This window comes from Toxorhynchites rutilus, chromosome 2 (assembly GCF_029784135.1).
Source record: "Toxorhynchites rutilus septentrionalis strain SRP chromosome 2, ASM2978413v1, whole genome shotgun sequence".
Taxonomy (NCBI): Eukaryota; Metazoa; Arthropoda; class Insecta; order Diptera; family Culicidae; genus Toxorhynchites; species Toxorhynchites rutilus.
Window position 1 is genome coordinate 144,177,930 of NC_073745.1, and position 26,088 is coordinate 144,204,017.

Consider the following 26,088-nt stretch of genomic DNA (forward strand, 5'->3'; position numbering starts at 1 on the left):
AAAGAAGCAAAATGTGACATCAGGAATTTTGAGTGATATTTGAAGCGCTGTAGCTTTGTAATAAAATAATGCATTCGTCGAAGCATCAACTGGACCTTGTACAGAATATTTTCAAGTTTCCAGTGGACATTTTTGACCATCGATTTGCCGTGCGTTCATTATATCGTGAAATAGTCTTAATTCAAAATTAAAGCATAATTTTTCATTCGATAGAGAATACCTGTGTAATAAATAGTTCTATTGGAACTTTCTATGAATCAAATGGAAGCGAAATAATCAGGTTTTTTTTGCGACTGCAAATAATCAGGTTGATTGAATTGTTATTGTTAATATATGTTGATAGAAGCTTTGAAATCAAACCAAAAACGCTTTATTTTTTGTTGGAATGTCTTTTGTCTACAACGCATATACACATCAAACTAAAAATATATACGTGCGATATCCCTAAACTAGAAACGTAAACTAGAAATTTTTAACTTGAAAATGCTGTATTTTTTATCTTCACGTAATAATTTATATTGAAGCTACCGAAATTGCTTCAAAATTCCGACTCTCCTCCTCTGACTCCTCAATTCTCTGTCAAGTGAAGATCTATAGATATCAGTACATGCTTCCTACTTTATGTTTTTTTTTCTTGAAATTCTTTTTAATTGATAAAAAATATATGCACATAAAATTGTTCTGTTCGTTTTTTGTGCCCTTCAAAACCTCGAAAAGTTCGCCACTGATGGAGCTCATATAGTATTATGACACAATATACAATACACTCCGAGGATTGTTATTGCTACTGCCAACACCTCAGGAAACTTTAAGATTTAGATGGAAGAAGCACGCTTCTGAACTAAAGCTGTAAACGTAAATTAACTTTCTAGGTCTAGGTCTAGGTCTAAAATCGTTGTTAGAATCGCGCTGAAATATCTAGTAGACTGAGATTTGTTTCACGAATTCCGTTGTTCATCAATTAATAGTCTAGGCAGGCGTTATGAAAAACGTCAGTATTGAAGTGATTTTCTCTCTGTAGAATACACGAGTAGCTTCCAGAGCTTTTCCAATTTTACGTGGTGCGAAGATTTGATTGAACTGAAGGTAAAATTATATTGAATTAAATTAAAGAAATTGAATCAATTCGAGCAAACATCACAGGCGACAGGCATATAGGCAAAGGCTATTTAAGCTCGTGTCGGAGAAGATAAAACTAAAAATGTAAGCATTAGTTAATAATTTATTAAAACTAATTTAAAAATAAATATGTTTTAGCTTTGAGCGCATTAGAGAAAATCCGCTACAGAGAAGTTTTACTCGGCCAGTGCAGTTCGAACATTTCTCAAAGATTTTTAAATCTTGTTCGGAAGGTCGCAAGATGTCAACTCCGGCTTCTGTGGACGATAGAGTCACACCATGTGGAATATGTCAGGAGGCGCCCTCTATCGAGCGTGCGATGATGGCGTGTGGTGATTGTGGAATCTGGTTCTACTATTCCTGTGTAGAGGAGGATGAATCAACAGAACATCATACATGGTTCTGTCACAAATGCCTCAAGAAGCGATTCCGAAGCCGTAGGGGAAGCAACACCGTGTCATCAGGGCAGAAAAAGAGCAGAGATCTGGAACTCAGGCGTTTGCAAGAGGAACTTGCCTTGCAACAGGAGTACATGCGGAAAAAATACAAAATAATGACTTCGTATCTCGGCGAAGAAAGCGACGACGACGACGATGGTAGAGAGAGCGCTCGGAGCTCGAATGTGAGTAGTGTTAATAGGACCAAAGCGTGGATCGACAAGCATTCAGGAGCGGAGGAAAAACCTGTTCCTTCCAAGGCTCATAGGCTTGACCCAATCCCGACCGCTAGGGAAAGTAACAATGAAAGATTCGAGGAGAACCAACCGTTAACGTCATTTGGTCGTCCGAAGTCATGTATTCCGTCACGTAATCAACCCGTGCCGTCAGTGAAGGGAGAACCGCATGTAACACCGTCATTACCTGAATATCCGTCACCGATCGATGAGTTACCGATATCTGACGGGCTGGGGAGTGGAAAGTTGAATAACGTAGCACTACCAGCACCATCGAAACATCATCCTGAAGAATTAAGAAGAAGCAATCAGAATCCAGTCCCGAGCAGTTACCCTCAAACAAGTTTTCCGTTGACAAATGGACAGTCATCGATTCCTCAGTCCGATCCTATGGAACCCAGAATGTCGGGGCCTAATCCGGTTCAAATAATGGCTAGACAAGTGTGGCCAAAGAAACTTCCTGCGTTTTCAGGAGCGCCTGATGAATGGCCGATTTTCATCAGTTCATACGAGAATTCAAATGCAGCGTGTGGATTCTCTGATGTGGAAAATTTGATAAGGTTGCAGGAAAGTCTGAAGGGTACGGCCCTCGAGACTGTTCGGAGTAGACTGGTGCTGCCCGCAAACGTTCCGAAGGTGATGGAAACATTACGAAGAGTTTTCGGGAAACCAGAAATTTTGATCCGTTCGTTAATTTCGAAAGTACGGGGTATAGATCCACCAAAACCAGAACGTCTTGATACTGTCATCAGGTTTGGTATGGCAGTACAACAATTGTGTGACCATCTGGAGGCTGCCAATCAACAAGAACATCTCTGCAATCCCGTTTTACTCCAAGAAATGGTAGATAAACTTCCTTCTAGTTTCAAGCTGGAGTGGGTACGTTTTAAGAGAGCCTTCTGTCCAGTGACAATGCGGACTTTTGAAAATTTCATGGAGCAATTGGTTGAAGATGCAAGCGAGGTGACATTCTTAAATCCAATGGATTCGACCAAATTTGAGAGAAAGACAACAAAGGAGAAGGGATTTGTGCACACTCATAATGGCACGGAGATGGTACCAGGAGGCAATTCCAAACCAGGTTCTTCGGTTGTGAAGGATGACAAGCCATGTGCGATATGCTCCAAGCCGGGGCATCGAGCGCGCAACTGTGAGGAGTTTAAAAAGCTGTCTCTCCCGCAACGTCTTCGACTGTAGAAACCCGGAAGCTTTGTGCCTTGTGTCTTTACAATCACGGTAACATGCGATGCCGGAACAAGTTCCAGTGCAATGTAGCAGGTTGTAACGGCAAACATCATTACCTGTTGCATCGATCTGATAGCGGGGAGGAATCGAGCTGCATGGTGCACCATAAGATATCGACGTCTTTCGTTACATTTCGCGTCATACCGGTCTCACTGATTAACGGAAACAAGCGTGTCGACACGTACGCTTTTCTCGATGAGGGTTCATCCAAAACGTTATTGGAAAAAGACGTGGCAATGAAGCTAGGACTTAAAGGAACCGTTAGGCCTCTAGATTTGAAGTGGACATCGGGGGTGACTCGAACCGAGAAGACATCGATGCGGGTTAATTTGACCGTAGCTGGAAAAGGGTTGTCTGAACAGTATCCATTAAAAGACGTGCACACCATCGAACATTTGAATTTGCCAAGACAGAGCACGAGTTTCGGAGAGGTGATTCGTAAGTTCCAACATCTGCAAGATTTGTTCGTTGCTGATTTCAAAAATGCTGAACCGACAATATTGATCGGGTTGGACAATATGGATCTAATAGCACCTATCGAATCAAGAATTGGCAAAGCGTTGCAAGCTGGGGTGGACGATTTCCGGGCCAGGATGCAATGCGACAAGAGACGACTATTGCGGAATACATCAGTGTGACGAAGTAATGGATCAAGTGTTGAAAAACTATTTCACAATGGAAGAAGCCGGGATTAATTGTCCATATCGTGTTGAATCTGATGAGGACCGAAGGGCTCGAAGCATGTTGGAGACAACTACCGTTAGAATAGGAGCTGGGTTTGAAACAGGTATGCTGTGGAAACTAGACGATATAAATCTTCCTGACAGCTACCATATGGCGTATCGCCGGCTTCAGGGCTTGGAGAAGCGATTCAAGAGAGAACCGGACTTGCGAGAGAAAGTGTGGCATGCAATTGAGGACTTCATCGAGAAGGGGTACGCTCACAAAGCAACATCAGAAGAGATCTCCAGAATAGAGCCTGGCAAAGCGTGGTATTTACCATTGAATGTGGTAACCAACACCAAGAAACCGGGAAAGATTCGACTGAAGTTGGACGCAGCAGCGAAGGCAGGTGGAATATCCCTCAATGACATGCTGCTCAAGGGCATGTTGGTTTCATTGTTAGAAATTCTGAACTGCTTTCGAGGTCGACGAATAGGATTTGGAGGAGACATTAGAGAAATGTTCTTGCAGATCAAGATGCGGGAGCCAGATAAGCGATTCCAAAAATTTATATTTCGGCTGGACTCATCCTGTACTCCTGATATCTATGTGATGGATGTAGTCATATTTGGAGCCAAATGCTCGCCATGTAACGCTCATTTCACAAAAGATGCCAACGCTCGCGAACATGCTGATCAATTTCCGGATGCTGCAAATGCAATCATCAATCGGCACTATGTCGATGATTATTTTGACAGTGCAGATACTGAAGAGGAGGCAATTCAACGAGCAGTGGATGTGCGTTATGTTCACTCATTGGGAGGATTCGAAATCAGCAATTGGGTGAGCAATTCACCTAAAGTACTTACAGCATTGGGAGAACACGGAAAGTCAACGAAAACGCTCAGCTATGACAAAACATTAGAATCCGAACGTGTATTGGGTTTGCTGTGGAAACCAGAAGAAGATGTGTTCACCTTCACTATGGGACTAAATGACAAACTACTGCCGTATCTCACCAACAGTATCCGACCAACGAAGCGAATTATCCTGCAGTGTGTCATGAGTTTTTTTTGACCCAATAGGATTTCTCTCACCGCTGTTGATTCACGGAAGAATAATAATCCAGGAGACTTGGAGAAGTAGAACCGAATAGGATCAGTCTATGACGGACGAACTCTTCGGGCGTTGGCTAGGTTGGACGAAGCTACTATCAGACATCGAGAAAGTTAGAATTCCGCGTTGTTTCTTCGTTGACGAATCGATTAACGATATACGAGCAATTCAATTGCATATATTCTCGGATGCAGGCGAAGACGCTTATGGTTGTGTAGCTTATCTACGATATCTTGTGAGGGACGAAATTCGATGTGCGCTAGTTGGATCTAAGGCTAAAGTAGCTCCACTGAAACTGACATCAACACCTCGATTGGAGCTACAAGCTGCGGTTATTGGGGCAAGACTGATGAATGTTCTCAAGACAAGTCTTCCGGTTTCAATTCAAGAACAGTTTTTGTGGGTGGATTCTACGACAGTTTTATCATGGATACGCTCTGATAGTCGTAAATACAAACCGTATGTGGCACACCGAGTTGCTGAAATTCTGCACACGACAGACATCGCTGCATGGAGATACGTCCCATCAAGAATGAACATCGCAGACGATTTAACTAAGTGGGGTTCTAGAACAACTGTAGATCCGGAGTGTCGATGGTTTCTAGGTCCACCATTTTTACACGAACCCATGGAATCATGGCCGGAGCAGCCCAAAACGAAATTGTTGGTACCTGATGAACTGAAGCCGTGCTACTTGTTCCATCATATTGTCTTACCGGAAGCAATCATCGATGTGACTCGATGTGAAAATGGAAAGTATTGTTGAGGACAATAGCGACAGTGTACCGTTTCATTTCAAATTGCAAACGAAAATGGAAGGGGCTTCCAATTGAAGCAATCAGTATCGATGATGGGCGGAAGGCGATTATTCCGGCTGTACACGTGGCGATCCAACAAGAAGAACTGTGTAAAGCGGAACATCTGCTTTGGCGAATGGCTCAGGCAGATAAACGGACGAAGATTTGCGGACGAAGTGAAGATTCTGAAGAGAAATAAGGACGTCGCATGGGATCAATGGATACGTATCGAAAAATCGAGCCCTTTGTATAAGATGTCACCCTTTTTAGACGAAGATTGCATCATACGGATGGAGGGCAGAACAGCAGCAGCGAGTTTTGCTGCAAGCAGCACTCGCTTTCCAGTAATACTCCCAAGAGACCACGTGATAACCAAGAAGATCGTGGAGGACTTCCATGTGCGATATGGACACGCTTCGAAGGAAATAGTTGTCAATGAAATTCGACAAGCGTTCTTCGTTCCGAAGCTACGAGCGGTGGTTGGAAGAGTTATCATCGACTGTTTAGTTTGTAAATTACGCAGATGTAAACCTGTTATTCCCCGAATGGCACCGTTACCCATACAACGAATGCAACCATATGTTCGAGCTTTCAGCTACGTAGGATTGGATTATTGCGGACCAATCGATGTAACCGTAGGCAGACGTACTGAAAAGCGGTATGTGGCATTGTTCACTTGTTTAGTTGTAAGAGCCGTACACTGCGAAATAGCTTTCAGTCTCAGCACAGAATCGTGCATACTTGCCATCCGTCGATTCATCCGACGCCGTGGATCGCCGATCGAAATATTCACGGACAATGGCACGAATTTTCAGGGAGCCAGTCGTGAACTTAAGGAACAGTTGAAACGGATTGATAGGGAGTGTGCCGACACCTTCACTGATGCCAGAACAAAGTGGAACTTTAACCCACCTTCTGCTCCCCACATGGGTGGAGTGTGGGAGCGGATGGTAAGATCAGTCAAGGAAGCCCTGGTCTCGTTGAGTGATGGGCGTAAAATGAACGACGACATCTTGATGACGACATTGGCCGAAGCAGAACATATAATAAATTCTCGCCCGCTGACATACTCCGGAACAGAAGACAACGAACTGGATACTATAACACCAAACCATTTCCTCCATGGAAACTCATCTGGACAGCATCACCCATTCCAAGTACCGATTTCGCTGGCGGAAAAACTTAGAAGTAGTTACAAGCGAACGCAAGTACTAGCCAAGAAGTTTTGGGACCGTTGGTGCAAAGAATACTTTCCAACACTGAACCAACGTAGTAGGTGGTACGAGGATAGCCGGACACTGAAAGTAGGAGACTTAGTATTAGTGCTGGATGATGGTAAAGGAGGTACAAGTATCAGGGGCATCGTAGACGAAGTATTCATCGGACAGGATGGTCGTATTCGTCAAGCCTTGGTTAGGACCACTAATGGATGCTTTCGAAGACCTGTGGCTAAACTAGCGATTCTGGAGCTAGGAGATAAACCTGCTGGCCTTACACAAGAGTAATGCGGACAGGGTTTATGGGCTGGGGAGTGTTAGAACCGCGCTGAAATATCTAGTAGACTGCGATTTGTTTCACGAATTCCGTTGTTCACCAATTAATAGTCTAGGCAGGCGTTATGAAAAACGTCAGTATTGAAGTGATTTTCTCTCTGTAGAATACACGAGTAGCTTCCAGAGCTTTTCCAATTTTACGTGGTGCGAAGATTTGATTGAACTGAAGGTAAAATTATATTGAATTAAATTAAAGAAATTGAATCAATTCGAGCAAACATCACAGGCGACAGGCATATAGGCAAAGGCTATTTAAGCTCGTGTCGGAGAAGATAAAATAGTGTCGGAGAAGATAAAACTAAAAATGTAAGCATTAGTTCATAATTTATTAAAACTAATTTAAAAATAAATATGTTTTAGCTTTGAGCGCATTAGAGAAAATCCGCTACAGAGAAGTTTTACTCGGCCATTGCAGTTCGAACAATCGTGCTTTTCCTGTCCACGTGGTATGTGGACAGCCCCTAAGAAGCATTGAGCAACAATACAAAGAAGACACGAACAATCAACCATCAAAAATAATTCATCGAAAAGGATGTTTGAAAATCTATATATATATATATATATATATATATATATATATATATATATATATATATATATATATATATATATATATATATATATATATATATATAAATGGATTTCTGTCTGTCTGTCTGATTCTTATGGACTCGGAAACTACTGAACCGATCATGTGTTGATAAAAGCAGAACACGAGGAAGGGATTGTTCGATTTAGGGCTGTCTTTATTCTATCATATTTTCTGTATAAAACATTTATTCCATGTAACGGAGAAACATGTTATCTGCAAGTGGTTGAAAAATCTTGAATGAGAATTGTGTCTGAAAATAATCTGATATTATTATGATGAGTTTTGTAGGAAATACTAGGAATTTTATAGTAAAAGGTAAATTCAACGGGGTCGATTGGATTCATGAACTTGCTCATAGTAAGAAAACGTAAATGTTTGAAGGTATTGATAACAAAAAAACAAATTTTGGGCGGGACGAAGTTTGCCGGGTCAGCTAGTTTAAGATAAAAAGCAAGTTTTCTTTTAGCACAAGTACTTCAAAGTCGTTTTGAACGCATGCAAAAGTCAATTGATCTTCACGTATTTCCAGCGTTTCATTTGTTTTCATTCCTAGTGTGCATTACATTCCAACGTGTCCAAACACATTTCTCGCTGCAGTGTTCGCTTCTTACTTATTTTTTAAATAGCCCATTCCTTAACTTGAAGACCTGTGTCGCTACTACCGCTTACTCGCCGCTGCTACTCGCCTTGGACTCTGGCTGGCTCTCACCGAATCGAAAGCCAATAAATGATCTTTGGAGGCGCGCGTGGAAAACCGATAAAAATGTCCATATCTCCAGTCCGGTGGCCGCAAGAGACCTGCCAACCAACTAACCGGTGGAACAGAGAATGCGTAGTTGCAATCACTGCCCATACGAGAGCGCAGAAAAATGTATATATTTATGCACACATATCGGTCGAATGTAATTTAGACGCCATCCATCTGCATGCGATGCGGCGGCGACTGATTCCCACTGAAGAGAAGAAAAAATACGATTTACCTTGCGCAAGTCCCCCCGGAGGGGACAATGCCCAACCTGTATGGCGGCTCTTTAGGATATAAATAAAAAGACAGAGGCGCGGGTTTGTGACTTGAGATTACTTTCGAACTAATTAGTCGCTATCGACATATTGGTGGAAATTTGCGGCTAGTTTGTCTGCAGCAGAACGGCATTCAGTGGGCTTCAATTGAACGTCGAGTTTACGAAAAAACACTGTGAGCACTGTGGGATCTCATATAAGAAGGTTTCAAGGAAAGAAGTTTACATGACAAAAGGATATGGATTTTTTTTTTTTTTTTTTTTGACAGGTTTAGTTCCATAGGTTTGAAGGAGCTAATAATGTTTTTTATACTAATAATTTTATCACTACTAATACTACAGATAATAATAATTTTCCCTTAATTCGATGGTTAATGAGGTAGGAAACCGATTACTCGAGGTCGACTCGAGTTTAGAAGGATGCCATGTTTTTTCAAATAAAAGAATTGATATCTCGTAAAATATCGATCGAACAATTTGAGATTTATCCCCGCTGGAAATGTGACATTTTACAAATTCTTTTGGATTTTTTTTTGTTCGTTCCATTCAGTTGTGAACTACAGTGTGTTAAATGTAATGTAAGTTAGCAAAAAGAAAAATACATTTTTTACATTTACATTCTTTATACCAGGGATGGCCAAACGGTCGCCCGCGTAGGTATTCCTAGGCGCCCGCCAACTTGTCTAGGATAGTGTCACCTTCAAACGCAATGCATGAAATATATAATCCCACCTTTTGCCGTGAATATTTTATGTGGTGTTTATGCTGACCTTAATAAAACATATCAGTTGTAAGAGTAGATTTTTCTTCATTAAAGTTTCCGTTCTAATATTTTCTTTTAGATTGTTAGTTATTTAATATCCAAATGATCGACCATAACTTGTAATAATGCAAAAAAAAAGTCGCTAGGAACAATTTCAACAATGTTTTCTCCAGGAATATTATCTGTTTAATGATCAATTGAAAATGCTGGAAACATCCGGCATTAGTATTCGAAAATCAATAAAAACTGAATTTTTGGAGAAAACTCCGCCTTTGAAGACTGTGAATGCGAGCTTTGATGCAGTATCGTTATTTTAGCTTGAGCTTTAACTTGGGTAGACTGTACAATTCGTAGTTGCTCTTCGTGATTGACCTGAACCAACCAAATTGCACAAAGAACACACAGAATGACGCTTGGGACTAGCAAATCATTCTCGTTGTACAATTTTCGGTGATTAGAGCTTTAAATGGTCAATAACGACGTCGGCCACGTCCTTACAGTCACCAGGGGAAGGGAAGGAATGTTAGTATGATATTCACCGCCCGAAGGCCAGAAGAGTCGCCTCTATAGCGTGGTTCCCTAGCGTATATCATGGAAGGGATATTTGTTAGTGGGATAGGTTAAAAATCAGGATTCACTGCGGTAAGTGATATGATTATGTGAACGCAACTATCGACCACTCGATCATTTGATGCAGTATTGTTATTTTAATTTTTAAACTATGATAAGTAATGTGAATTTATTGTGCAGATTTCTTTCAAGAAATACAGCCATGGCCCCTATTATGTAATTATAGGTCAACAGAACTTTGCTGGTTATCTCTATTTTGCTGGTGTAGATACAGTCGGGTGCAAATTGTCGCCATATTTTTTCGAGCTGTTTGCAGGGTTGCCATAACAAAAACTGTGTTTTTGGTCTGAAAAAATCTTTTTTATCTTAGTTTTTTCTCAAAAAATCTGTATTGAAATCTGTATTTTGGACTTATAAATTTATAAGTCAAATTTTGAAGCATGATGTTAGCTTCAGCATCATTGATTGGCATAGTTATTATTGATTAGACGATGCTAACTTTTTTTCCAATTCATTTATTTGTAAGGCTCAATCGCATATGCTTTGCGGAGCCGCTAATTCAAGATTTATATATACGAAATTTCTACTTAAATCTATGTTTAGTAGGTTTTGACCGATTACTCGCGGTTTACTCGAGGTTAGAGGGGCAACAATTTTTGTGTGATGGGTCAGGTTAGGGATATGGATATGAGGTATCGTTGTCTCAACCGGTAGCTGTAGCATTGTGCATAATGCCCAGGGGTAGCATCTGGTGTTCGACTATCTGTCGAGGGTGAGCGACGGTGAGATGAGGGGACAAGACAAACAAACTAATAATGAAAAAGAAAAAAAACACAAAGGCATAAAATTCTTATGCTAGACCGTTCCACAAACATATAGATCAACTGCATATAGCAGAGCTCCGAACACGTCTCTAACAGGAACATAGGGTTGTCTTCCTTGGGCTTTAAGCGTATTCAAAAGGTACTCTCTGGCTGCGTAATTATCCGTACAATGCGTGATCGATGTCATAGTAACCGTTTCCATACCGACAGACATTGCTTCGAAGAAGATTTATTCTGTGGAGATGCACATCTAGCGACCATTGGTTGGACATAAGTCTATTCATTGCACGAATGAAGTCACGACTTACGTCCAAACCTTTGAACCACGCTCTCGAAAAAACATTTGGAATGATTCACGTAAAGCTACACAAAAATGTAATGGTTGTAATAAAACTGTAGCATAATGAGGAAACAATTCAAAAACTGGTGGACTGTCAATGCTTGAAAAGGGGACATAAAGATACTATGAAGCTAATACTTAGGATACGAACAGGTTTCGATATAATTTTTCATTGATGTTTTATTCTTGGCATATATTGCTGAATAGAGTAAGATAAAGTGTTCTGGCCTCCGAATCAATCTGAGTGAGTTCAGGTGTTTCAGTTTGTTTTATTAAATTCAACAATCAATAACATAACGTAGTTCAAAAAACAGTAAAATAGGTTTGGTCATCAAATCGTTAAAACGGTTCAAACTTCGTTTAATTTCCTTGTTTCGGTTGTTGTGGACGAATTCAGCATTTTCGATGGTTACTATAAATGTCTAGACCGCAATGTGTTTTCTAATTCGACTAGACCGATTTTCTAGTCCGTGTTAGGGAAACGCCTTGCGGTCCACACGAATATATGGGGAATTAGATGCTCTATTTTGACATATTAGCTATAAGAAATTTCAAAATTACATTGCAATAGATTGTTAGGGAATGTCCAAATCGATTGCTACAAAACCATCACAAATCATGAAACCGTCATGAAATGTCTGAGCATGAAACACACAAAAATGATTTTTTTTTTATATGTACTCCCCATATATTCTCGAAAACGTAATCCTGCGTCAAGACGTCTCGATCCTTCTTTTAGATATATATTTTTTAAATATACCAAAAAACGTTGAAAGCAAATGAAATTTCACGACAATTACCCCGATTTTGTCTTCCGCCAGATTTGCATTTCGTTCGTGTTACAATTTCGCATTCCCTATTTTGAACGTTTGCCCATTTAATGTTCGAAGAGGAACAGAAATGCAAAAACAACTCGAACGGAATACAGAATACAATTTTGTCATGTCGTTCGAATCTATCGAAATACAGAATAGGGGTAAATATGAGCGCCCTTTTATATTTTGCTTTCTCTGTACTAAAGTGAGAAAAGATAAACCGCCCAAAATTTAGTTTTTGATATGAATTCTTCCGAACATTCACGTTTTCTTGATAAGCGAACGTTTGTGGGTTCAATCGCAGAGCTCTTCATTGATTTATCTCCTAATTTGCCCATTATAATTTCCATTTACTAGAAATTTTCTAGTAAGGGAGAGGGAGGCAAGATGACGAATCGGTAATTTGACCCGTTGTAATGAAGGCAGTGCCACCTATATTTTACTGAAGATGCATCATAACAAGGCTAAACTTTGTACTCTGCCGAAAACGTTATCTAAAAAAGTGAAAAATAAAAATGAGAAAAATCGAGATTTTGTTATTTTATTTTTCCGTTTTTTGAATTTCATTATCCACTTTATGAGAAAAGTTAAAATTTCAAAATAATTTTATACATACGTTTGTTTCCGGTGAGTTTTAATCATGAATTTTTTTCAGCTAAATTTTTTTTATTGAAAAAGTCGATTGGGGGAAAGTTGGAGAACTGCAACATCATGTTAATTTTTGGTTTTTTATTGCAGATGGTTAGAACTTATAAGCGAAAAAGAGACCAACATTGTTCGGACACCAGTTTGAAGAAAGCTATAGAAGGAGGTTTGTCTGTTCTGGGTGCTTCAAAACAGTTCGGTGTGCCAAAACTAACTTTGAGACGCTATCGACGAAAATATCTAGACATGGAGGTTAGATTTTCAATTCAGCATTTGCGTTTCCAGGTCCAGCTTCGAAGAATTGCCTATTCGTTTGCGGTTAAAAATGGCATGGAGCACCCTTTCAAAGGAACATGCGCTGGACGGAAATGGGTTGAAATGTTTATGAAGGCTCATAAGCTATCTTTGAGAAAGCCAGCGGCTCGATTAATGGCGGGCAATAAAGAAAATTGTGACTTATTTTTTCGAACTTTGGGAGATATACGAGCTAAGTATCGTTTTCCCGCGTGTGACACTTACGGTGTTGATAAAAATGGCATTTCCACTGTTCCAACCAAGGATAAATAAATAATTGTTATTACATTTTGTTGATTTTTACGTGACCAAACCATATTCGCCAACTTGCGTCCCTCTCCCCTACTTCTTCTAAAACTCATATTTTCAGACATAATTTTCGCTCAAGATTCTTGATTCCGCAATTTCTCCGTTACATGGAATACATGTTTGATACAGAAAAGTGTGCTTTCATTCATAATTTTTAATTTCAAAGCGCGTTATTCCACCTAAGAATCCATTGCCGTTTTCGCTTCACACCAACGGAATCCGAAGCCTAATTCTACAAACGCAAAATCCAATTTAATCACAACCATGTCATTCAAGAACATATTATTACAGGTCGGACTTGATTATATATATTCGACCATTTTTTTAAACGGTTTTTTTTTTCAAATCCTATACATAATCGAATCTCAAGAAAACAATTTTTTCATTTATGTAAGAATGTCAAACATTAATAGAAAAATAGCTTTTTTTGTGATTCGATTATGTATTGGATTCGAAAATTAACGTTGAAAGTGAAATTGCGATTATATATAATCGAGTCCGACCTGTACTTTCATTTGAACTTTCCCTCAAAGTTTTTCAAAGAAATTTCTACGGGCAGAGACGAATACGACAAAATAAAGCCGACTCAAATCGGACCATTCCATACTCAAGTTTTTGCGCTTACCAACACATTTGGCGTTCTATTTTCATTTATATAGATAACACTAACCAATAATGCAGAGGTTGGCATACAAATGTAGGTCATCATGCTACATATGAATTTCGAAAACAGGCGATTCTCATTTGAGCAGATTCGAAGGCTATATGAATAAAATGGATGAGATGGGAAACATATTATTAACATCCAGCCGCAACTATTATTGGATTTTCTTAAAAATCTGTATATCTACATATATAAAAATGGATTACTGCCATACAAATGGAGCATACATTTCTGCATAATTCAATACTGCCAAACAAATGAAACACATATTACAGGGGGCACACAAACACAAACTTCTGCATAACTCGAGAACGTATCAAGCACAATTTGAGATGTGAGGGTTTTTGGGTATGAGAAACGGAGAGGGGGTCCCATAAAAATATTACACATGTTTCAACCAAAAATAATCCAACCAAACATGACAATTGAAAATTTTCGGAAAACTCTGAAGGAAAAAGGGGAAATTCAGAAAATTAAATTCCCATATATTCTACAATTAAATAGTGACAAGTGCAGTTAGTCCATTCGATGTCTGCGGTAGCGAAATTGATCTTTGTTCGAAGATGGAAATGGATTTTAATGTGATGAAACGCACTCCTATACCTTCTTCTATCTATACCAATAAAAAAGTATCGCCGGATGTGTTGATAAGAGCAGAACTCGAGGAAGGAATAGTCCGATTTAGGGCTGTCTTAATTCTATCATATTTTCTGTAGAAAACATTTATTCCATATAACGGAGAAACATGTTATTTGCAAGTGGTTGATCTTGAACGAGAATTGTGTCTGAAAATAATCTGATGTTATAATGATGAGTTTTGTTAGAAATACTAGGAATTTTATAGTAAAAGGTAAATTCAACGGGGTCGATCAGAAGATCAATCAATGAACAGTTCTGCGATTGGACCCATGAACTTGCTTATAGTAGGAAAACGTGAATGGTTGAATGTATTGATAACAAAAAACAAAACTTTGGGCGGGACGAAGTTTGCCGGGTCAGCTAGTCCTGTATAAAACCCAAAAAATCTGTATTCTGTATGTACAGATTCTTGGTCTCAAAAAATCGAAAAAAATCTATAGAAATACAGATTATTCTATAGATATGGTAACCCTGGCTGTTTGGTTGAATTTTTGATGTTTCGCCTTAGGAAATATTTCGGCAACGTTTCAAAATATGAAATTCGCCGACGTTCAAGAAAGAACTCGATTCGATAAGAATCTGACTGATAGTAACAAAATAATAAAATAAAAATACATACGGTTTGTTTTCGGATGTTTTACAAAATCTGACTACTTACTAGTCGAATTTCTGACTATTTTCTAAAGGGTGTGTCACATCAAATTGCATCACGGAAAAAACGCTGTAGAAATTTTATTTTTAGGAATTATATCTTCAGCTTTCGCTTATAATCAGATGAGAGTGTATAGATCACGTTGGCCATGCTTCACTGTCAATTTTTCGTAAATATGGAAAAATGTCGTCGAACGAAAAAGAGCGTCGTGAATTAATCCTGTGCACTCATTTCGAGAATCCGGAGTTGTCACATCGGGACATCGGTAAGATGCTGGGAATCGTCCAATCCACGATCAGCAGAGTACTAAAACGATACTTCGAGAACCTAACCGTCGACCGGAAGGCGAAGAACGGCAAAAATGGATGCTCCGTCAGTGAAAAAGATCACAAGCGCGTAGTTAAGCAGTTTAGACGTGATCCGAGAAGTTCGGTCCGGGATGTCGCCAATAAGCTGAATTTGTCAAGTTCATTCGTCCAGCGGACCAAGCAGCGGGAGGGCCTGCGTGCATACAAGGTTCAGAAGGCTCCTAACCGCGACGAAAGGCAAAACATGGTGGGGAAGACGCGAGCCCGGAAGCTGTACACCGAAATGCTGACGAAGCCGCATTGCCTGGTAATGGACGACGAAACCTACGTCAAAGCGGACATTCGTCAGCTGCCGGGCCTGTTGCTCTTCTCCGCAGAGGACAAATTCAGGGTTCCGGAGGAGATTCGCAAGCAGAAACTATCCAAGTTTTCCAAAAAGTACATGGTGTGGCAAGCGATCTGCTCTTGCAGAAAGCGGAGCGCCCCCTTCGTGATGACCGGCACGGTAAACGGGCAGGTTTACCTTAAGGAGTGCCTACAGAAGCGCTTACTACCACTATTGAAGCAGCACGAGGGCCCGACCATCTACTGGCCGGATCTCGCTTCGTGCCACTATTCAAAGGACGTGTTGGAGTGGTACGAAGCCAACGGGGTCACCTTCGTGCCAAAGGAAATGAACCCGCCCAACGCGCCGGAGCTTCGCCCAATAGAGAAATATTGGGCGATTATGCAGCAGGCCCTCCGGAAGAACCCAAAAGTTGTCAAATCGGAGGCGGACTTCAAGAGAAAATGGATTTCTGTTCAAAAAAAACTACAACCTGACGTTGTACAGAACCTTATGGACGGGGTAAAGAGGAAGGTGCGAGCATACGGGCTTGGGCTCGAAGTATGAATAAAAAGAAAATGCCAAAAGTTGTTTAATAGTTTTTATTTTACTGTCTAAAATTTTCAAAAGGATCGGTCTACTGGGCGAATTTCTACAGCGTTTTTTCCGTGATGCAATTTGATGTGACACACCCTTTACTTATTGCATTAATAAAGGGTGTGTCACATCAAATTGCATCACGGAAAAAACGCTGTAGAAATTCGCCCAGTAGACCGATCCTTTTGAAAATTTTAGACAGTAAAATAAAAACTATTAAACAACTTTTGGCATTTTCTTTTTATTCATACTTCGAGCCCAAGCCCGTATGCTCGCACCTTCCTCTTTACCCCGTCCATAAGGTTCTGTACAACGTCAGGTTGTAGTTTTTTTTTGAACAGAAATCCATTTTCTCTTGAAGTCCGCCTCCGATTTGACAACTTTTGGGTTCTTCCGGAGGGCCTGCTGCATAATCGCCCAATATTTCTCTATTGGGCGAAGCTCCGGCGCGTTGGGCGGGTTCATTTCCTTTGGCACGAAGGTGACCCCGTTGGCTTCGTACCACTCCAACACGTCCTTTGAATAGTGGCACGAAGCGAGATCCGGCCAGAAGATGGTCGGGCCCTCGTGCTGCTTCAATAGTGGTAGTAAGCGCTTCTGTAGGCACTCCTTAAGGTAAACCTGCCCGTTTACCGTGCCGGTCATCACGAAGGGGGCGCTCCGCTTTCTGCAAGAGCAGATCGCTTGCCACACCATGTACTTTTTGGCAAACTTGGATAGTTTCTGCTTGCGAATCTCCTCCGGAACGCTGAATTTGTCCTCTGCGGAGAAGAACAACAGGCCCGGCAGCTGACGAAAGTCCGCTTTGACGTAGGTTTCGTCGTCCATTACCAGGCAATGCGGCTTCGTCAGCATTTCGGTGTACAGCTTCCGGGCTCGCGTCTTCCCCACCATGTTTTGCCTTTCGTCGCGGTTAGGAGCCTTCTGAACCTTGTATGTACGCAGGCCCTCCCGCTGCTTGGTCCGCTGGACGAATGAACTTGACAAATTCAGCTTATTGGCGACATCCCGGACCGAACTTCTCGGATCACGTCTAAACTGCTTAACTACGCGCTTGTGATCTTTTTCACTGACGGAGCATCCATTTTTGCCGTTCTTCGCCTTCCGGTCGACGGTTAGGTTCTCGAAGTATCGTTTTAGTACTCTGCTGACCGTGGATTGGACGATTCCCAGCATCTTACCGATGTCCCGATGTGACAACTCCGGATTCTCGAAATGAGTGCACATGATTAATTCACGACGCTCTTTTTCGTTCGACGACATTTTTCCAAATTTACGAAAAATTGATAGTGAAGCATGGCCAACGTGATCTATACACTCTCATCTGATTATAAGCGAAAGCTGAAGATATAATTCCTAAAAATTAAATTTCTACAGTGTTTTTTCCGTGATGCAATTTGATGTGACACACCCTTTATCTTTGGGAGCTGGGACCGACACTGATATTGTGCAAACGCTCTTGATGCGGGTTGAATGGAAAGCGCAGCAATGAAAAATCGGGGCTCAACGTATTAACCCTCCTATACTCGAGCATACAGTCTCACAGACATGCCAAATTTTGTTTTGAGGAGGTTGAATTGATAGACTATTGAAACTGAATGAATTTGAAGAAAAAAGTGTTTTATGGGTTTTTTTTATTCAATTATGACTTTTATTACTTTAGATAAATAAATTTAAATACATGCGAAATAGCAAAATTACAGAGACAAGCACAGTCTGTGATACTGTGAGGTGGGTTAACACTACAAAAACTAGTACTACATTCATTTTCTAATGACTTTTTGATACAGTCAACGTTGGTAGACCGCCGCCTAACATTTGAACAATTAGTCGCCCACAATGCCCGAAAGTTTGGCCTCCACTGCTTTATACGATATAATTTTTTGTTTGTTTAATGCAGCAAACAATTTTTTGGGCCAATAAACAAAATGTACATGGTCGGTTTTTGAAATTTGACATGACCATTTTCGCTGTCACCCTAATGTATACAGTATAGTATGGAATACTTACCAATTGCGTTTTCAGGCCAAGAATGTCATCAGATTGAAAACAAAAGATATCCAATGGGTGTTAGCTTGAATGAAATCTCTATATTTTTTTTTTGGTTCGGATAATCTCGATATGTCATGGTAAAATAAATCTCGTTCAGTTCAGTAAATATATCTCTCTCTGTTTGTTAAATGTTACTGTTCAAAAGAATTTTCATCTTCAATTATGCCAATGTAAATATTTGCTTCTCTCTTCTCTCTTTTCTCTATCGGTTTATGTCTTTTCATGTGCGATTTCTTTCTTTCTTTTTTGTCCCTTTTTGATGCAATGGCACTTTATTCTGGTGGCTAATTTGCACGTTTTCATCGCAGGAATCGTTCCTTCAGCGGGAGGAATGTCCAATCCGGAGAATGTGCTTCTTTTAACCTGTTGGAGTATTGGTTCGGTTGTATATTGATGACACTCAATCAATTATGATGCAAAAAACTCACCACGAGGGCTCAATTGCTTCCAGCCCTAAAGTCCTGTCTGTGAAAAAATATACTCTCTTTTTCGCGCGGTACGCCGCTCGGCCTCGTGATTATCTCTCATTGTTGTTGTTTTATCTCTCGTTCTTGAGTTTTGTGGTCTCTTCTCACGAAGAAGGGACGCGCCCCTCCCGAAGTGAGTGAGTCGAACAAAGTCAAAATACCCGCGCGAAGCCTTACGCTGTTAACATCTCGTCGCTACCGGGAAGCCCTCCGTAATGACTTCCAATATAGCGTTTCTTAGTAATGGTTTCGGAGGACAGCCGTTGGACTGATCAGGTAAACATTGTTGGAGCGACTTCGGGGCGGGTCTCATTTGTAGCCACTGGTGCGGCGCGAGCAGTACGAACTAGCCTGGGAGCTGGACAGTGTTCCGACCAGTTCCGAGGGGTACACGTGGTTCAGATGGTTAATGTCCAACTGCTGAGGAGCTGGCGGTGGGTGCTCCGGTGGCGGCGGAAGGTAGTCGACCCAATTAGGAGGAACTGTCGTGAGGGGAAGTGGAATGGTATCGAATATTCTATTTAAGAACAAGATTAGGATTCGCTTACCTTGGTTGCTATTTTGAGGTCGTGGGTAACCGTAGAATGATCGGAAACTTGAAGAAGTGGACGAGAAAGTGTCATGACCTTGGAAGCTCAAATCACCGTTTTCGCTGTATGGAATCCCGTTAATTATCATTGTCGTTGCGTATGGTGTTGGACTCTCCGGTGACTATAAACACAACAAAACGGTTAGAAGAGAAATGACGCGGACAAGCACTACTGAACAAACCTTCCTACAGTTGTAGAACGACGTAACTCCCCTGGGATCAACCTCTGCATAATCGGTACCTCCGTCTGACAGTGCCTGGTTCGGATAGATCTGATTTCCCTCCAGCAATTTGATCGAACTCAGTCCCGAGTCTTTATCAGTATCGCAGGTTCTCCAGCCTCGATCGATCCAGATTCCATTGTCCTTCCGCATGCCGCTGAGATTCGGAATGTCCCGTCTCGCCCCAATAGGAACCGTCACAATTGGCTTTCCCAAACCATGGCGTCTCTTGAAAAATATCACTCCACCGATGATCGTGAACAGCAGGATGATGAACAATGAAAGCGCAACGAATATCATGAACCATGTTTCATGCAGAAAGTTGTGGTGCCGAAGGTCTTCGTAATCGTTGTAGCTGTTGTGGACCCCCTGGGGTACGATTACAAAAGAAGGATCCATCACCAGATGCACCGGCTTCGAAAACGGGCCAAGTCCGACCCGATTGAACGTTGCCACGCGAATGCTGTAACTGGATCCTGTCGTCAGATTGTTCAGAAGCACCGAAGTCGTAGTCGAGTTCAGTGTCATCTGGGCCAACAGTTTGGAGATGTTGCCAGCCTTAACCTGGATCTTGTACCCCTGCAGAACCCCATTTAGCTGATCCTTAGTTGGAGGACTCCATCGTACCCATCCTGCCGTTACGTTCAGCATACCCGTCTGGATGTTGATAGGTGCTGCCGAGGGGAGATCTTCCATGGTCTGAACGATCCGTGAGTTGCTCGGTTGGCCTTCTAGATTTTTGAAGTACGGCGTCAGAAAGAACTCGTATTTGGTGAATTTGTTCAGGTTAGTTATGATGTGGCTTTCGATTTCGTTGTTTGGGATAGAGAGCATGCTGTAGCGTTGACTCGTCGAGTCTAACTCGCGATAGCGAACGTAAAAACCCTCAACATACTGTTCGGAGCTGCTGACATGGAGCAGCCATTCGAGCCGGACAGAGGTCGATGAAATGGGGACGATGTCGATCAGTTCGAGAATCTGGAAGCGGATGGAAATGGAAATTTTTCAAAGTAGAAGTAGAAATTGACTAAGGCGTCGTGCACAAATTACGTAACGCTAAAAATGCGATTTTTGGACCAACTTCTTCCCCCCCCCCCTATGTAACAAAAAGTAACGCAAACAAACCTCCCACCCCCTATGTTACGTAACGCAAATCTTTACACAAAGTCAAAGTCGTTTGTTCAACATAAAAAAAAGATATCTGTTCAGGTTGGCATCAAATGTTCTTACGGAAGTTCCTTATATGCAAGTAGTGACATCGGAAGAACGTTCGACAAGTTCATAGCATTTTGAACCAACATAACCATTCAGGAAAAGCGGAAAATGCAGGAAAAAGTCGGGAATTGCTTCATGATGTCGTGATTTTTTCGCTCAATGCTTTTTTCGGCGCTCTTAAATGTTACTGTATTTGTTTTAGTGCGTTAAAACGTCACACGAGATGCAACAACTTTCTCTTTTTTTGGTATACCAAGATGAAGAACGTCTTGTTTCATCGAAATTTGTTTCGGAATTGGTCGGTGTTCAGTCAGACCGGACCATGTGACATTTTAATGATTTCGAGAAAAACCAACTTGAAGTTCAGTGTTCTGCAATTTTTGAACCTTTCAATTTTTGATCAGAATTGTTCACAGAAATGTTAGCTACTTTCTGACAATACTGTGACGTACGATAATTGCAAAAACACCAAGTCTCATGCCCAAAACAGATCACTTTTTGGCTTCCTATACGTACTTGGTCCACTCTGACTGACCCAATGAAGTTATTGACGTAGGACTACGTCTTTCATTTCTATACCGGGGTGTAAAATCAAAGTTTCGAAAACGAAAGCGTTACGCCGGAGACCGAGATTTTGAGCTTTAATAGTTCCTAAACAACTGAACGAAATGGTATGATAAACACTTCATTCGAAAGATAAAATGTCTACGCGTTCTATACTTGTTACTTTCTGATCCAAAAACTTGTTTGAATAGTCTTAAAATTGCTTTCAAAACAGGCTATTGAAATCACCAATCGGTATATAAGCGAGCGCCGCTCGGAAATCTACTCAGTTCCAATTGAACAGCGATTTGAGCATGTTGCCGCTGTTGTGGTGAAGCTCTTCGTTTATCATGAAAGTGCGAATGAACGGTGTCACCAAGAGCCTGTTTGTGCACTTTAGGCCAGAACGGTTCCCCGGCAAGATCTCGAAGCAGCCGCTACACACACACACACACACGCGCGGAATTTTTCCCGTTTGGATGCCATTCAGCATCGAGAAAGATCCGGAAAATAATCTGCCAGTTCCTCTGGGAATTTAAAAATACATTCACGTGAAAGAGTTTATTTGAATGTTTTCTATCCATGTAACACTGTGACCAAATATGTTTCAATCAAGTGCTATTAACAGATGGTTATCGAGTTAGCATTAACCACTGGTGGGCTTCCAGTATCGAGGAAAATGTGGAAATATCTAATCGTTACTGAAAATAATCTGCCAATTCATCTGGGAATTTAAAAATACATTCATGTGAAAGAGTTTCTCTTAATGTTTTCTATCCATGTAACACTGTGACCAAATACATTTGATTTTGTGATTTTTCAATCAATCGCAATTAACAGAATAGCTTCTGAAGATTATTCTTCCCCATAAGTAGGATATTTCCGTATCCAATATTGTATGCGCCCGCAATCGATTATTGCTCAGTCGCCGAAAGTTCTGAGCTCAGAGAGTTCATTCCCCTCTAGTTTGCCTTCCAAATTGCCATCGTAAACCACACCTTCTCTCGATTCAATCACGCACAAAAAGCATACTTAAGCGATATTCTGGTGGTGAGACGCATTCATTTTTCGTGAGGACATCGACAAGACAATATCGTTGCTGAGGGTGCTGGACGGCGAAGGATCGAAATCTGCCCTGAAACGCAGGCAGTTTGTTTGAACCTATGAGGGAGCACAGAGAAGCCGATCCTTCAGGAGAAGAGAAGGTGACCATCGAAGCAGCCGCTACACACACATATACACGCACGGAATTCTTTCCGTTTGGATGCCATTCAGCATCGAGAAAGATCCGAAAAATAATCTGCCAGTTCCTCTGGGAATTTAAAAATACATTCATGTGACAGAGTTTATTTGAATGTTTTCTATCTATGTAAAACTGTGACCAAATATTTTTCCATGAAGTGCTATTAACAGATGGTTATCGAGTTACCATTAACCACTGGTGGGCTTCCAGTATCGAGGAAAATGTGGAAATATCTAATCGTTACTGAAAATAATCTGCCAGTTCCTCTGGGAATTTAAAATTACATTCATGTGAAAGAGTTTATTTGAATGTTTTCTATCCATGTAACACTGTGACCAAATACATTTGATTTTGTGATTTTTCAATCAATCGCAATTAACAGAATAGCTTCTGAAGATAATTCTTCCCCATCAGTAGGATATTTCCGTATCCAATATTGGATGCATAAAACCTTGTGCCTCCAACGTAACGCTCTCGTTTTCGAAGTCCCCCAAATATTCATTCATTCAGAATGAATTCAGATTCAACTTCAAACGAATGATCTCTAAATCAACGATAGTCCTACGTCACCCTTGCGGTTATACCATAGATATAACCCACTTCCTGTTTTTTTAAGTCTTGGTTCACTATGACTGAACAATTTCGGAAGATTTTTCAATCAATGAAGAGTAACAATTTCGATGCGTTATTCCTGCTATATGCATGATTTTCCATATCTGATATGTGTGGGATCTGTCTCCGCTGTCCGGTCTGCTGAACAATGGAAGAACAGATAGAATACCCTTACGCCTAAATGGCTACTACAGTGTAATTTACCATAATGTAATGGAACAGAAAATCTAATGCCTAAATTGCTACTACTTCTACTGTGTAATTTACAATTTATAGAAATATAAACATATGTACATGTACACGATAAAAACCCGGCTCCGTTACAGATAAAATGCTAATGAGCCTGATAAATAAATAAATGGGATAAAAAAAAATGTGTGAATGTAGCTAACGAAATACTTAATCTGATGCAATCGATAATTCGATTTTTTTTTGAATTTTAAGGCCTGATCCGCTCTGATTAACACCGACCAATTTGATGCAAAGGAATTTGAGGCTAAAAGAATGAAGACGCTGACTGACGCCTAGAGAGATACAGCCTTGATGAACGAGAAAATTAAAATGCTCAAAAAGTATTGAAAGTTGAACTGGATTTGTAATAACGCTTCGTAAATATAATACGATTAATTCACATTCTGATCTCTCATATCTCTTTTCTGATGGCATCCAATAGAAACACTCATATCTTTGAAAAAACAGTAGTTGATAGTTGAAATCCAGATCCAGCATACGCTTCGAAACAAGTCCTTAACATAAATCAAGGCTCTGGAGTGAAAATGGGACGCATTCTAAAGAAAAACCAGATTCAGAGTCATTAAAAAAGTGCTACGTGGTGTTATTTACTTCATCTCGTCTCATATGCTCCTATTCCGGCTAAGCATTTTTGTTCAGTTTTATTTTTACAAGACAGATTTTCTGTGTAGTTTTACTTGCGATAGTTAATAAAAGACTTGTTAATGTGTTACTAAGCACGGGTTATCACTTTAAATAAAAACCTGACCAAATCCACATGCCTTACTGGATAACATGATGAGCTTTAAAAACCGATTGCGGATGAAATTTGATTCAAGTAACTTATACACTTAAGAATTAATTGTAGAATTTCGATTGCATAGAAATGTCGCATTATGAATTTCTGCTTCTACTAAGGAACTGATCATAGAGGCTATCCGGGACATGCTCGAAGTATTTTTGAATGTGATCAATGAAGTTCTGATCAGTTATTCTAATAAATAAAACTTTTTGAATTCTGAGTAAGCAGAGGTGGGACCCGTATCTCCTGAACCCTATATCCAACCCAAAAATTTTTGCTGAGAAACACACTGTCCAACTTTTTTATCACATGCGAATCTTGAAAACAATAAAGTAAAAATATTTTCGCAATTCGAGTTTCAAAAATATAATTTTTAACCAACAACACAACATTGTTAATTTTTTTTTTGAGTATCGCGAATTTTGTGAAAACATGTGGGAATTCTAAAACTGAAATTGAGTGGCCACCCTGAATATCGTACTAATTCCGTATCATCGATTATGGATATTGCGAACTCAATATATTCTGCTTTGAAGAAATATACGTCGATCGCAAGATAATTCCATACTTCAGTTAACGATTCCCCTGCATACTTAAAATGTTTCATTTCCAGCTGGATCCGTCATGATCATGAGGAAGTATTGAACCTACCAACTCCCGGGGAAGAGGAGCCACCCGACGTTCAACATTGAGAGCACTACGCCCTGGAGCGTTTGTAATAGTGCGTATTGGATCAAGATTCAATCGATTAACATGCTAAATCGAAAATATCTATGACCTTGTTAAAACGGGTTCTCGTCTGGACCTCTATTCACATTATTTATGATTACTGGCTTGATTTTTCATTGACGCTGAATAATCTCGAATTCAGGCAGCCCGCTCACCATTTTAAAATCAAGCCCATGCGAAAATGCAGTGCAAAGAACAGTGCTTGTGTTTAGCAGCCATGACCAAATCAAGATCTATGTTTATGGTCTGAAAAAATCTTTTTATCTTAGCGAGAAACTTCGATATAACGTTCCCTCGATGTAACGTCACTCGATATAACGTACACATTTTCAAAGTCCAAAGGAATAATTTTTTGGATATTACTTTTCTGAAAGAACAATAAATTATCTGTATTTTGATACTAAAACTTGATTTGTACTTTTAATCAATCCCGAAGTACAACTGTTTTGTGATTCAGGATTCTAAATGAATCAAATTATAATCAACATTACGATGGGAAACATCATGAGAAAGGTTAGCTTCGTCTTCTAATTGAATTTATTCATTAACCTTACTCAAATAGCAACACAATAAAGCTACGTTTCTGAGTTCATTATTATGCTTCGATATAACGTACAATTCGATACAACGAACAATTTTGAAAGTAAAATGTACGTTATATCGAAGTTACCCTGTATTAGGTTTATAAGCATAATTTTAGCTTTAGTGCCATTGATTGGCATAGAAATTATTGATTAGACGATGTTGATGGTATCCACGTAATGCCAGGAAACATATATACTGTAGTAAAAATTACATTGCTTTATTGAGGTGAAATGGAAAATAATTTAGTTACCACGGGATGCTTGTTCACATTGGGCAA

General features: G+C 40.3%; 2 protein-coding genes across 2 annotated transcripts in view; one reads left to right on the forward strand and one right to left on the reverse strand.

The window, feature by feature from the left end:
• Positions 1-5,666: 5,666 nt before the first annotated feature.
• Positions 5,667-7,118, forward strand: LOC129766198 (uncharacterized). The gene has a single exon (XM_055766708.1). The coding sequence runs from the start codon at positions 5,667-5,669 to the stop codon at positions 7,116-7,118; it is 1,452 nt and encodes a 483-aa protein (XP_055622683.1).
• An 11,478-nt stretch (positions 7,119-18,596) lies between these two features.
• Positions 18,597-26,088, reverse strand: part of LOC129766199 (uncharacterized) — a 278,884-nt gene continuing 271,392 nt past the window's right edge. The window contains exons 11-14 of the mRNA XM_055766709.1: positions 19,813-20,829; positions 19,590-19,752; positions 19,003-19,523; positions 18,597-18,937 (exon numbers count right to left, since the gene is read on the reverse strand). Coding sequence (XP_055622684.1) covers positions 19,351-19,523; positions 19,590-19,752; positions 19,813-20,829 — 1,353 coding nt within the window. The 3' untranslated portion in view covers positions 18,597-18,937; positions 19,003-19,350. The remainder of the gene's footprint in view (positions 18,938-19,002; positions 19,524-19,589; positions 19,753-19,812; positions 20,830-26,088) is intronic.

Excerpts from the sequence above, each read along its gene's own strand:
- LOC129766198 (XM_055766708.1), top strand. The coding sequence starts at position 5,667 with ATGGGCGGAAGGCGATTATTCCGGCTGTACACGTGGCGATCCAACAAG.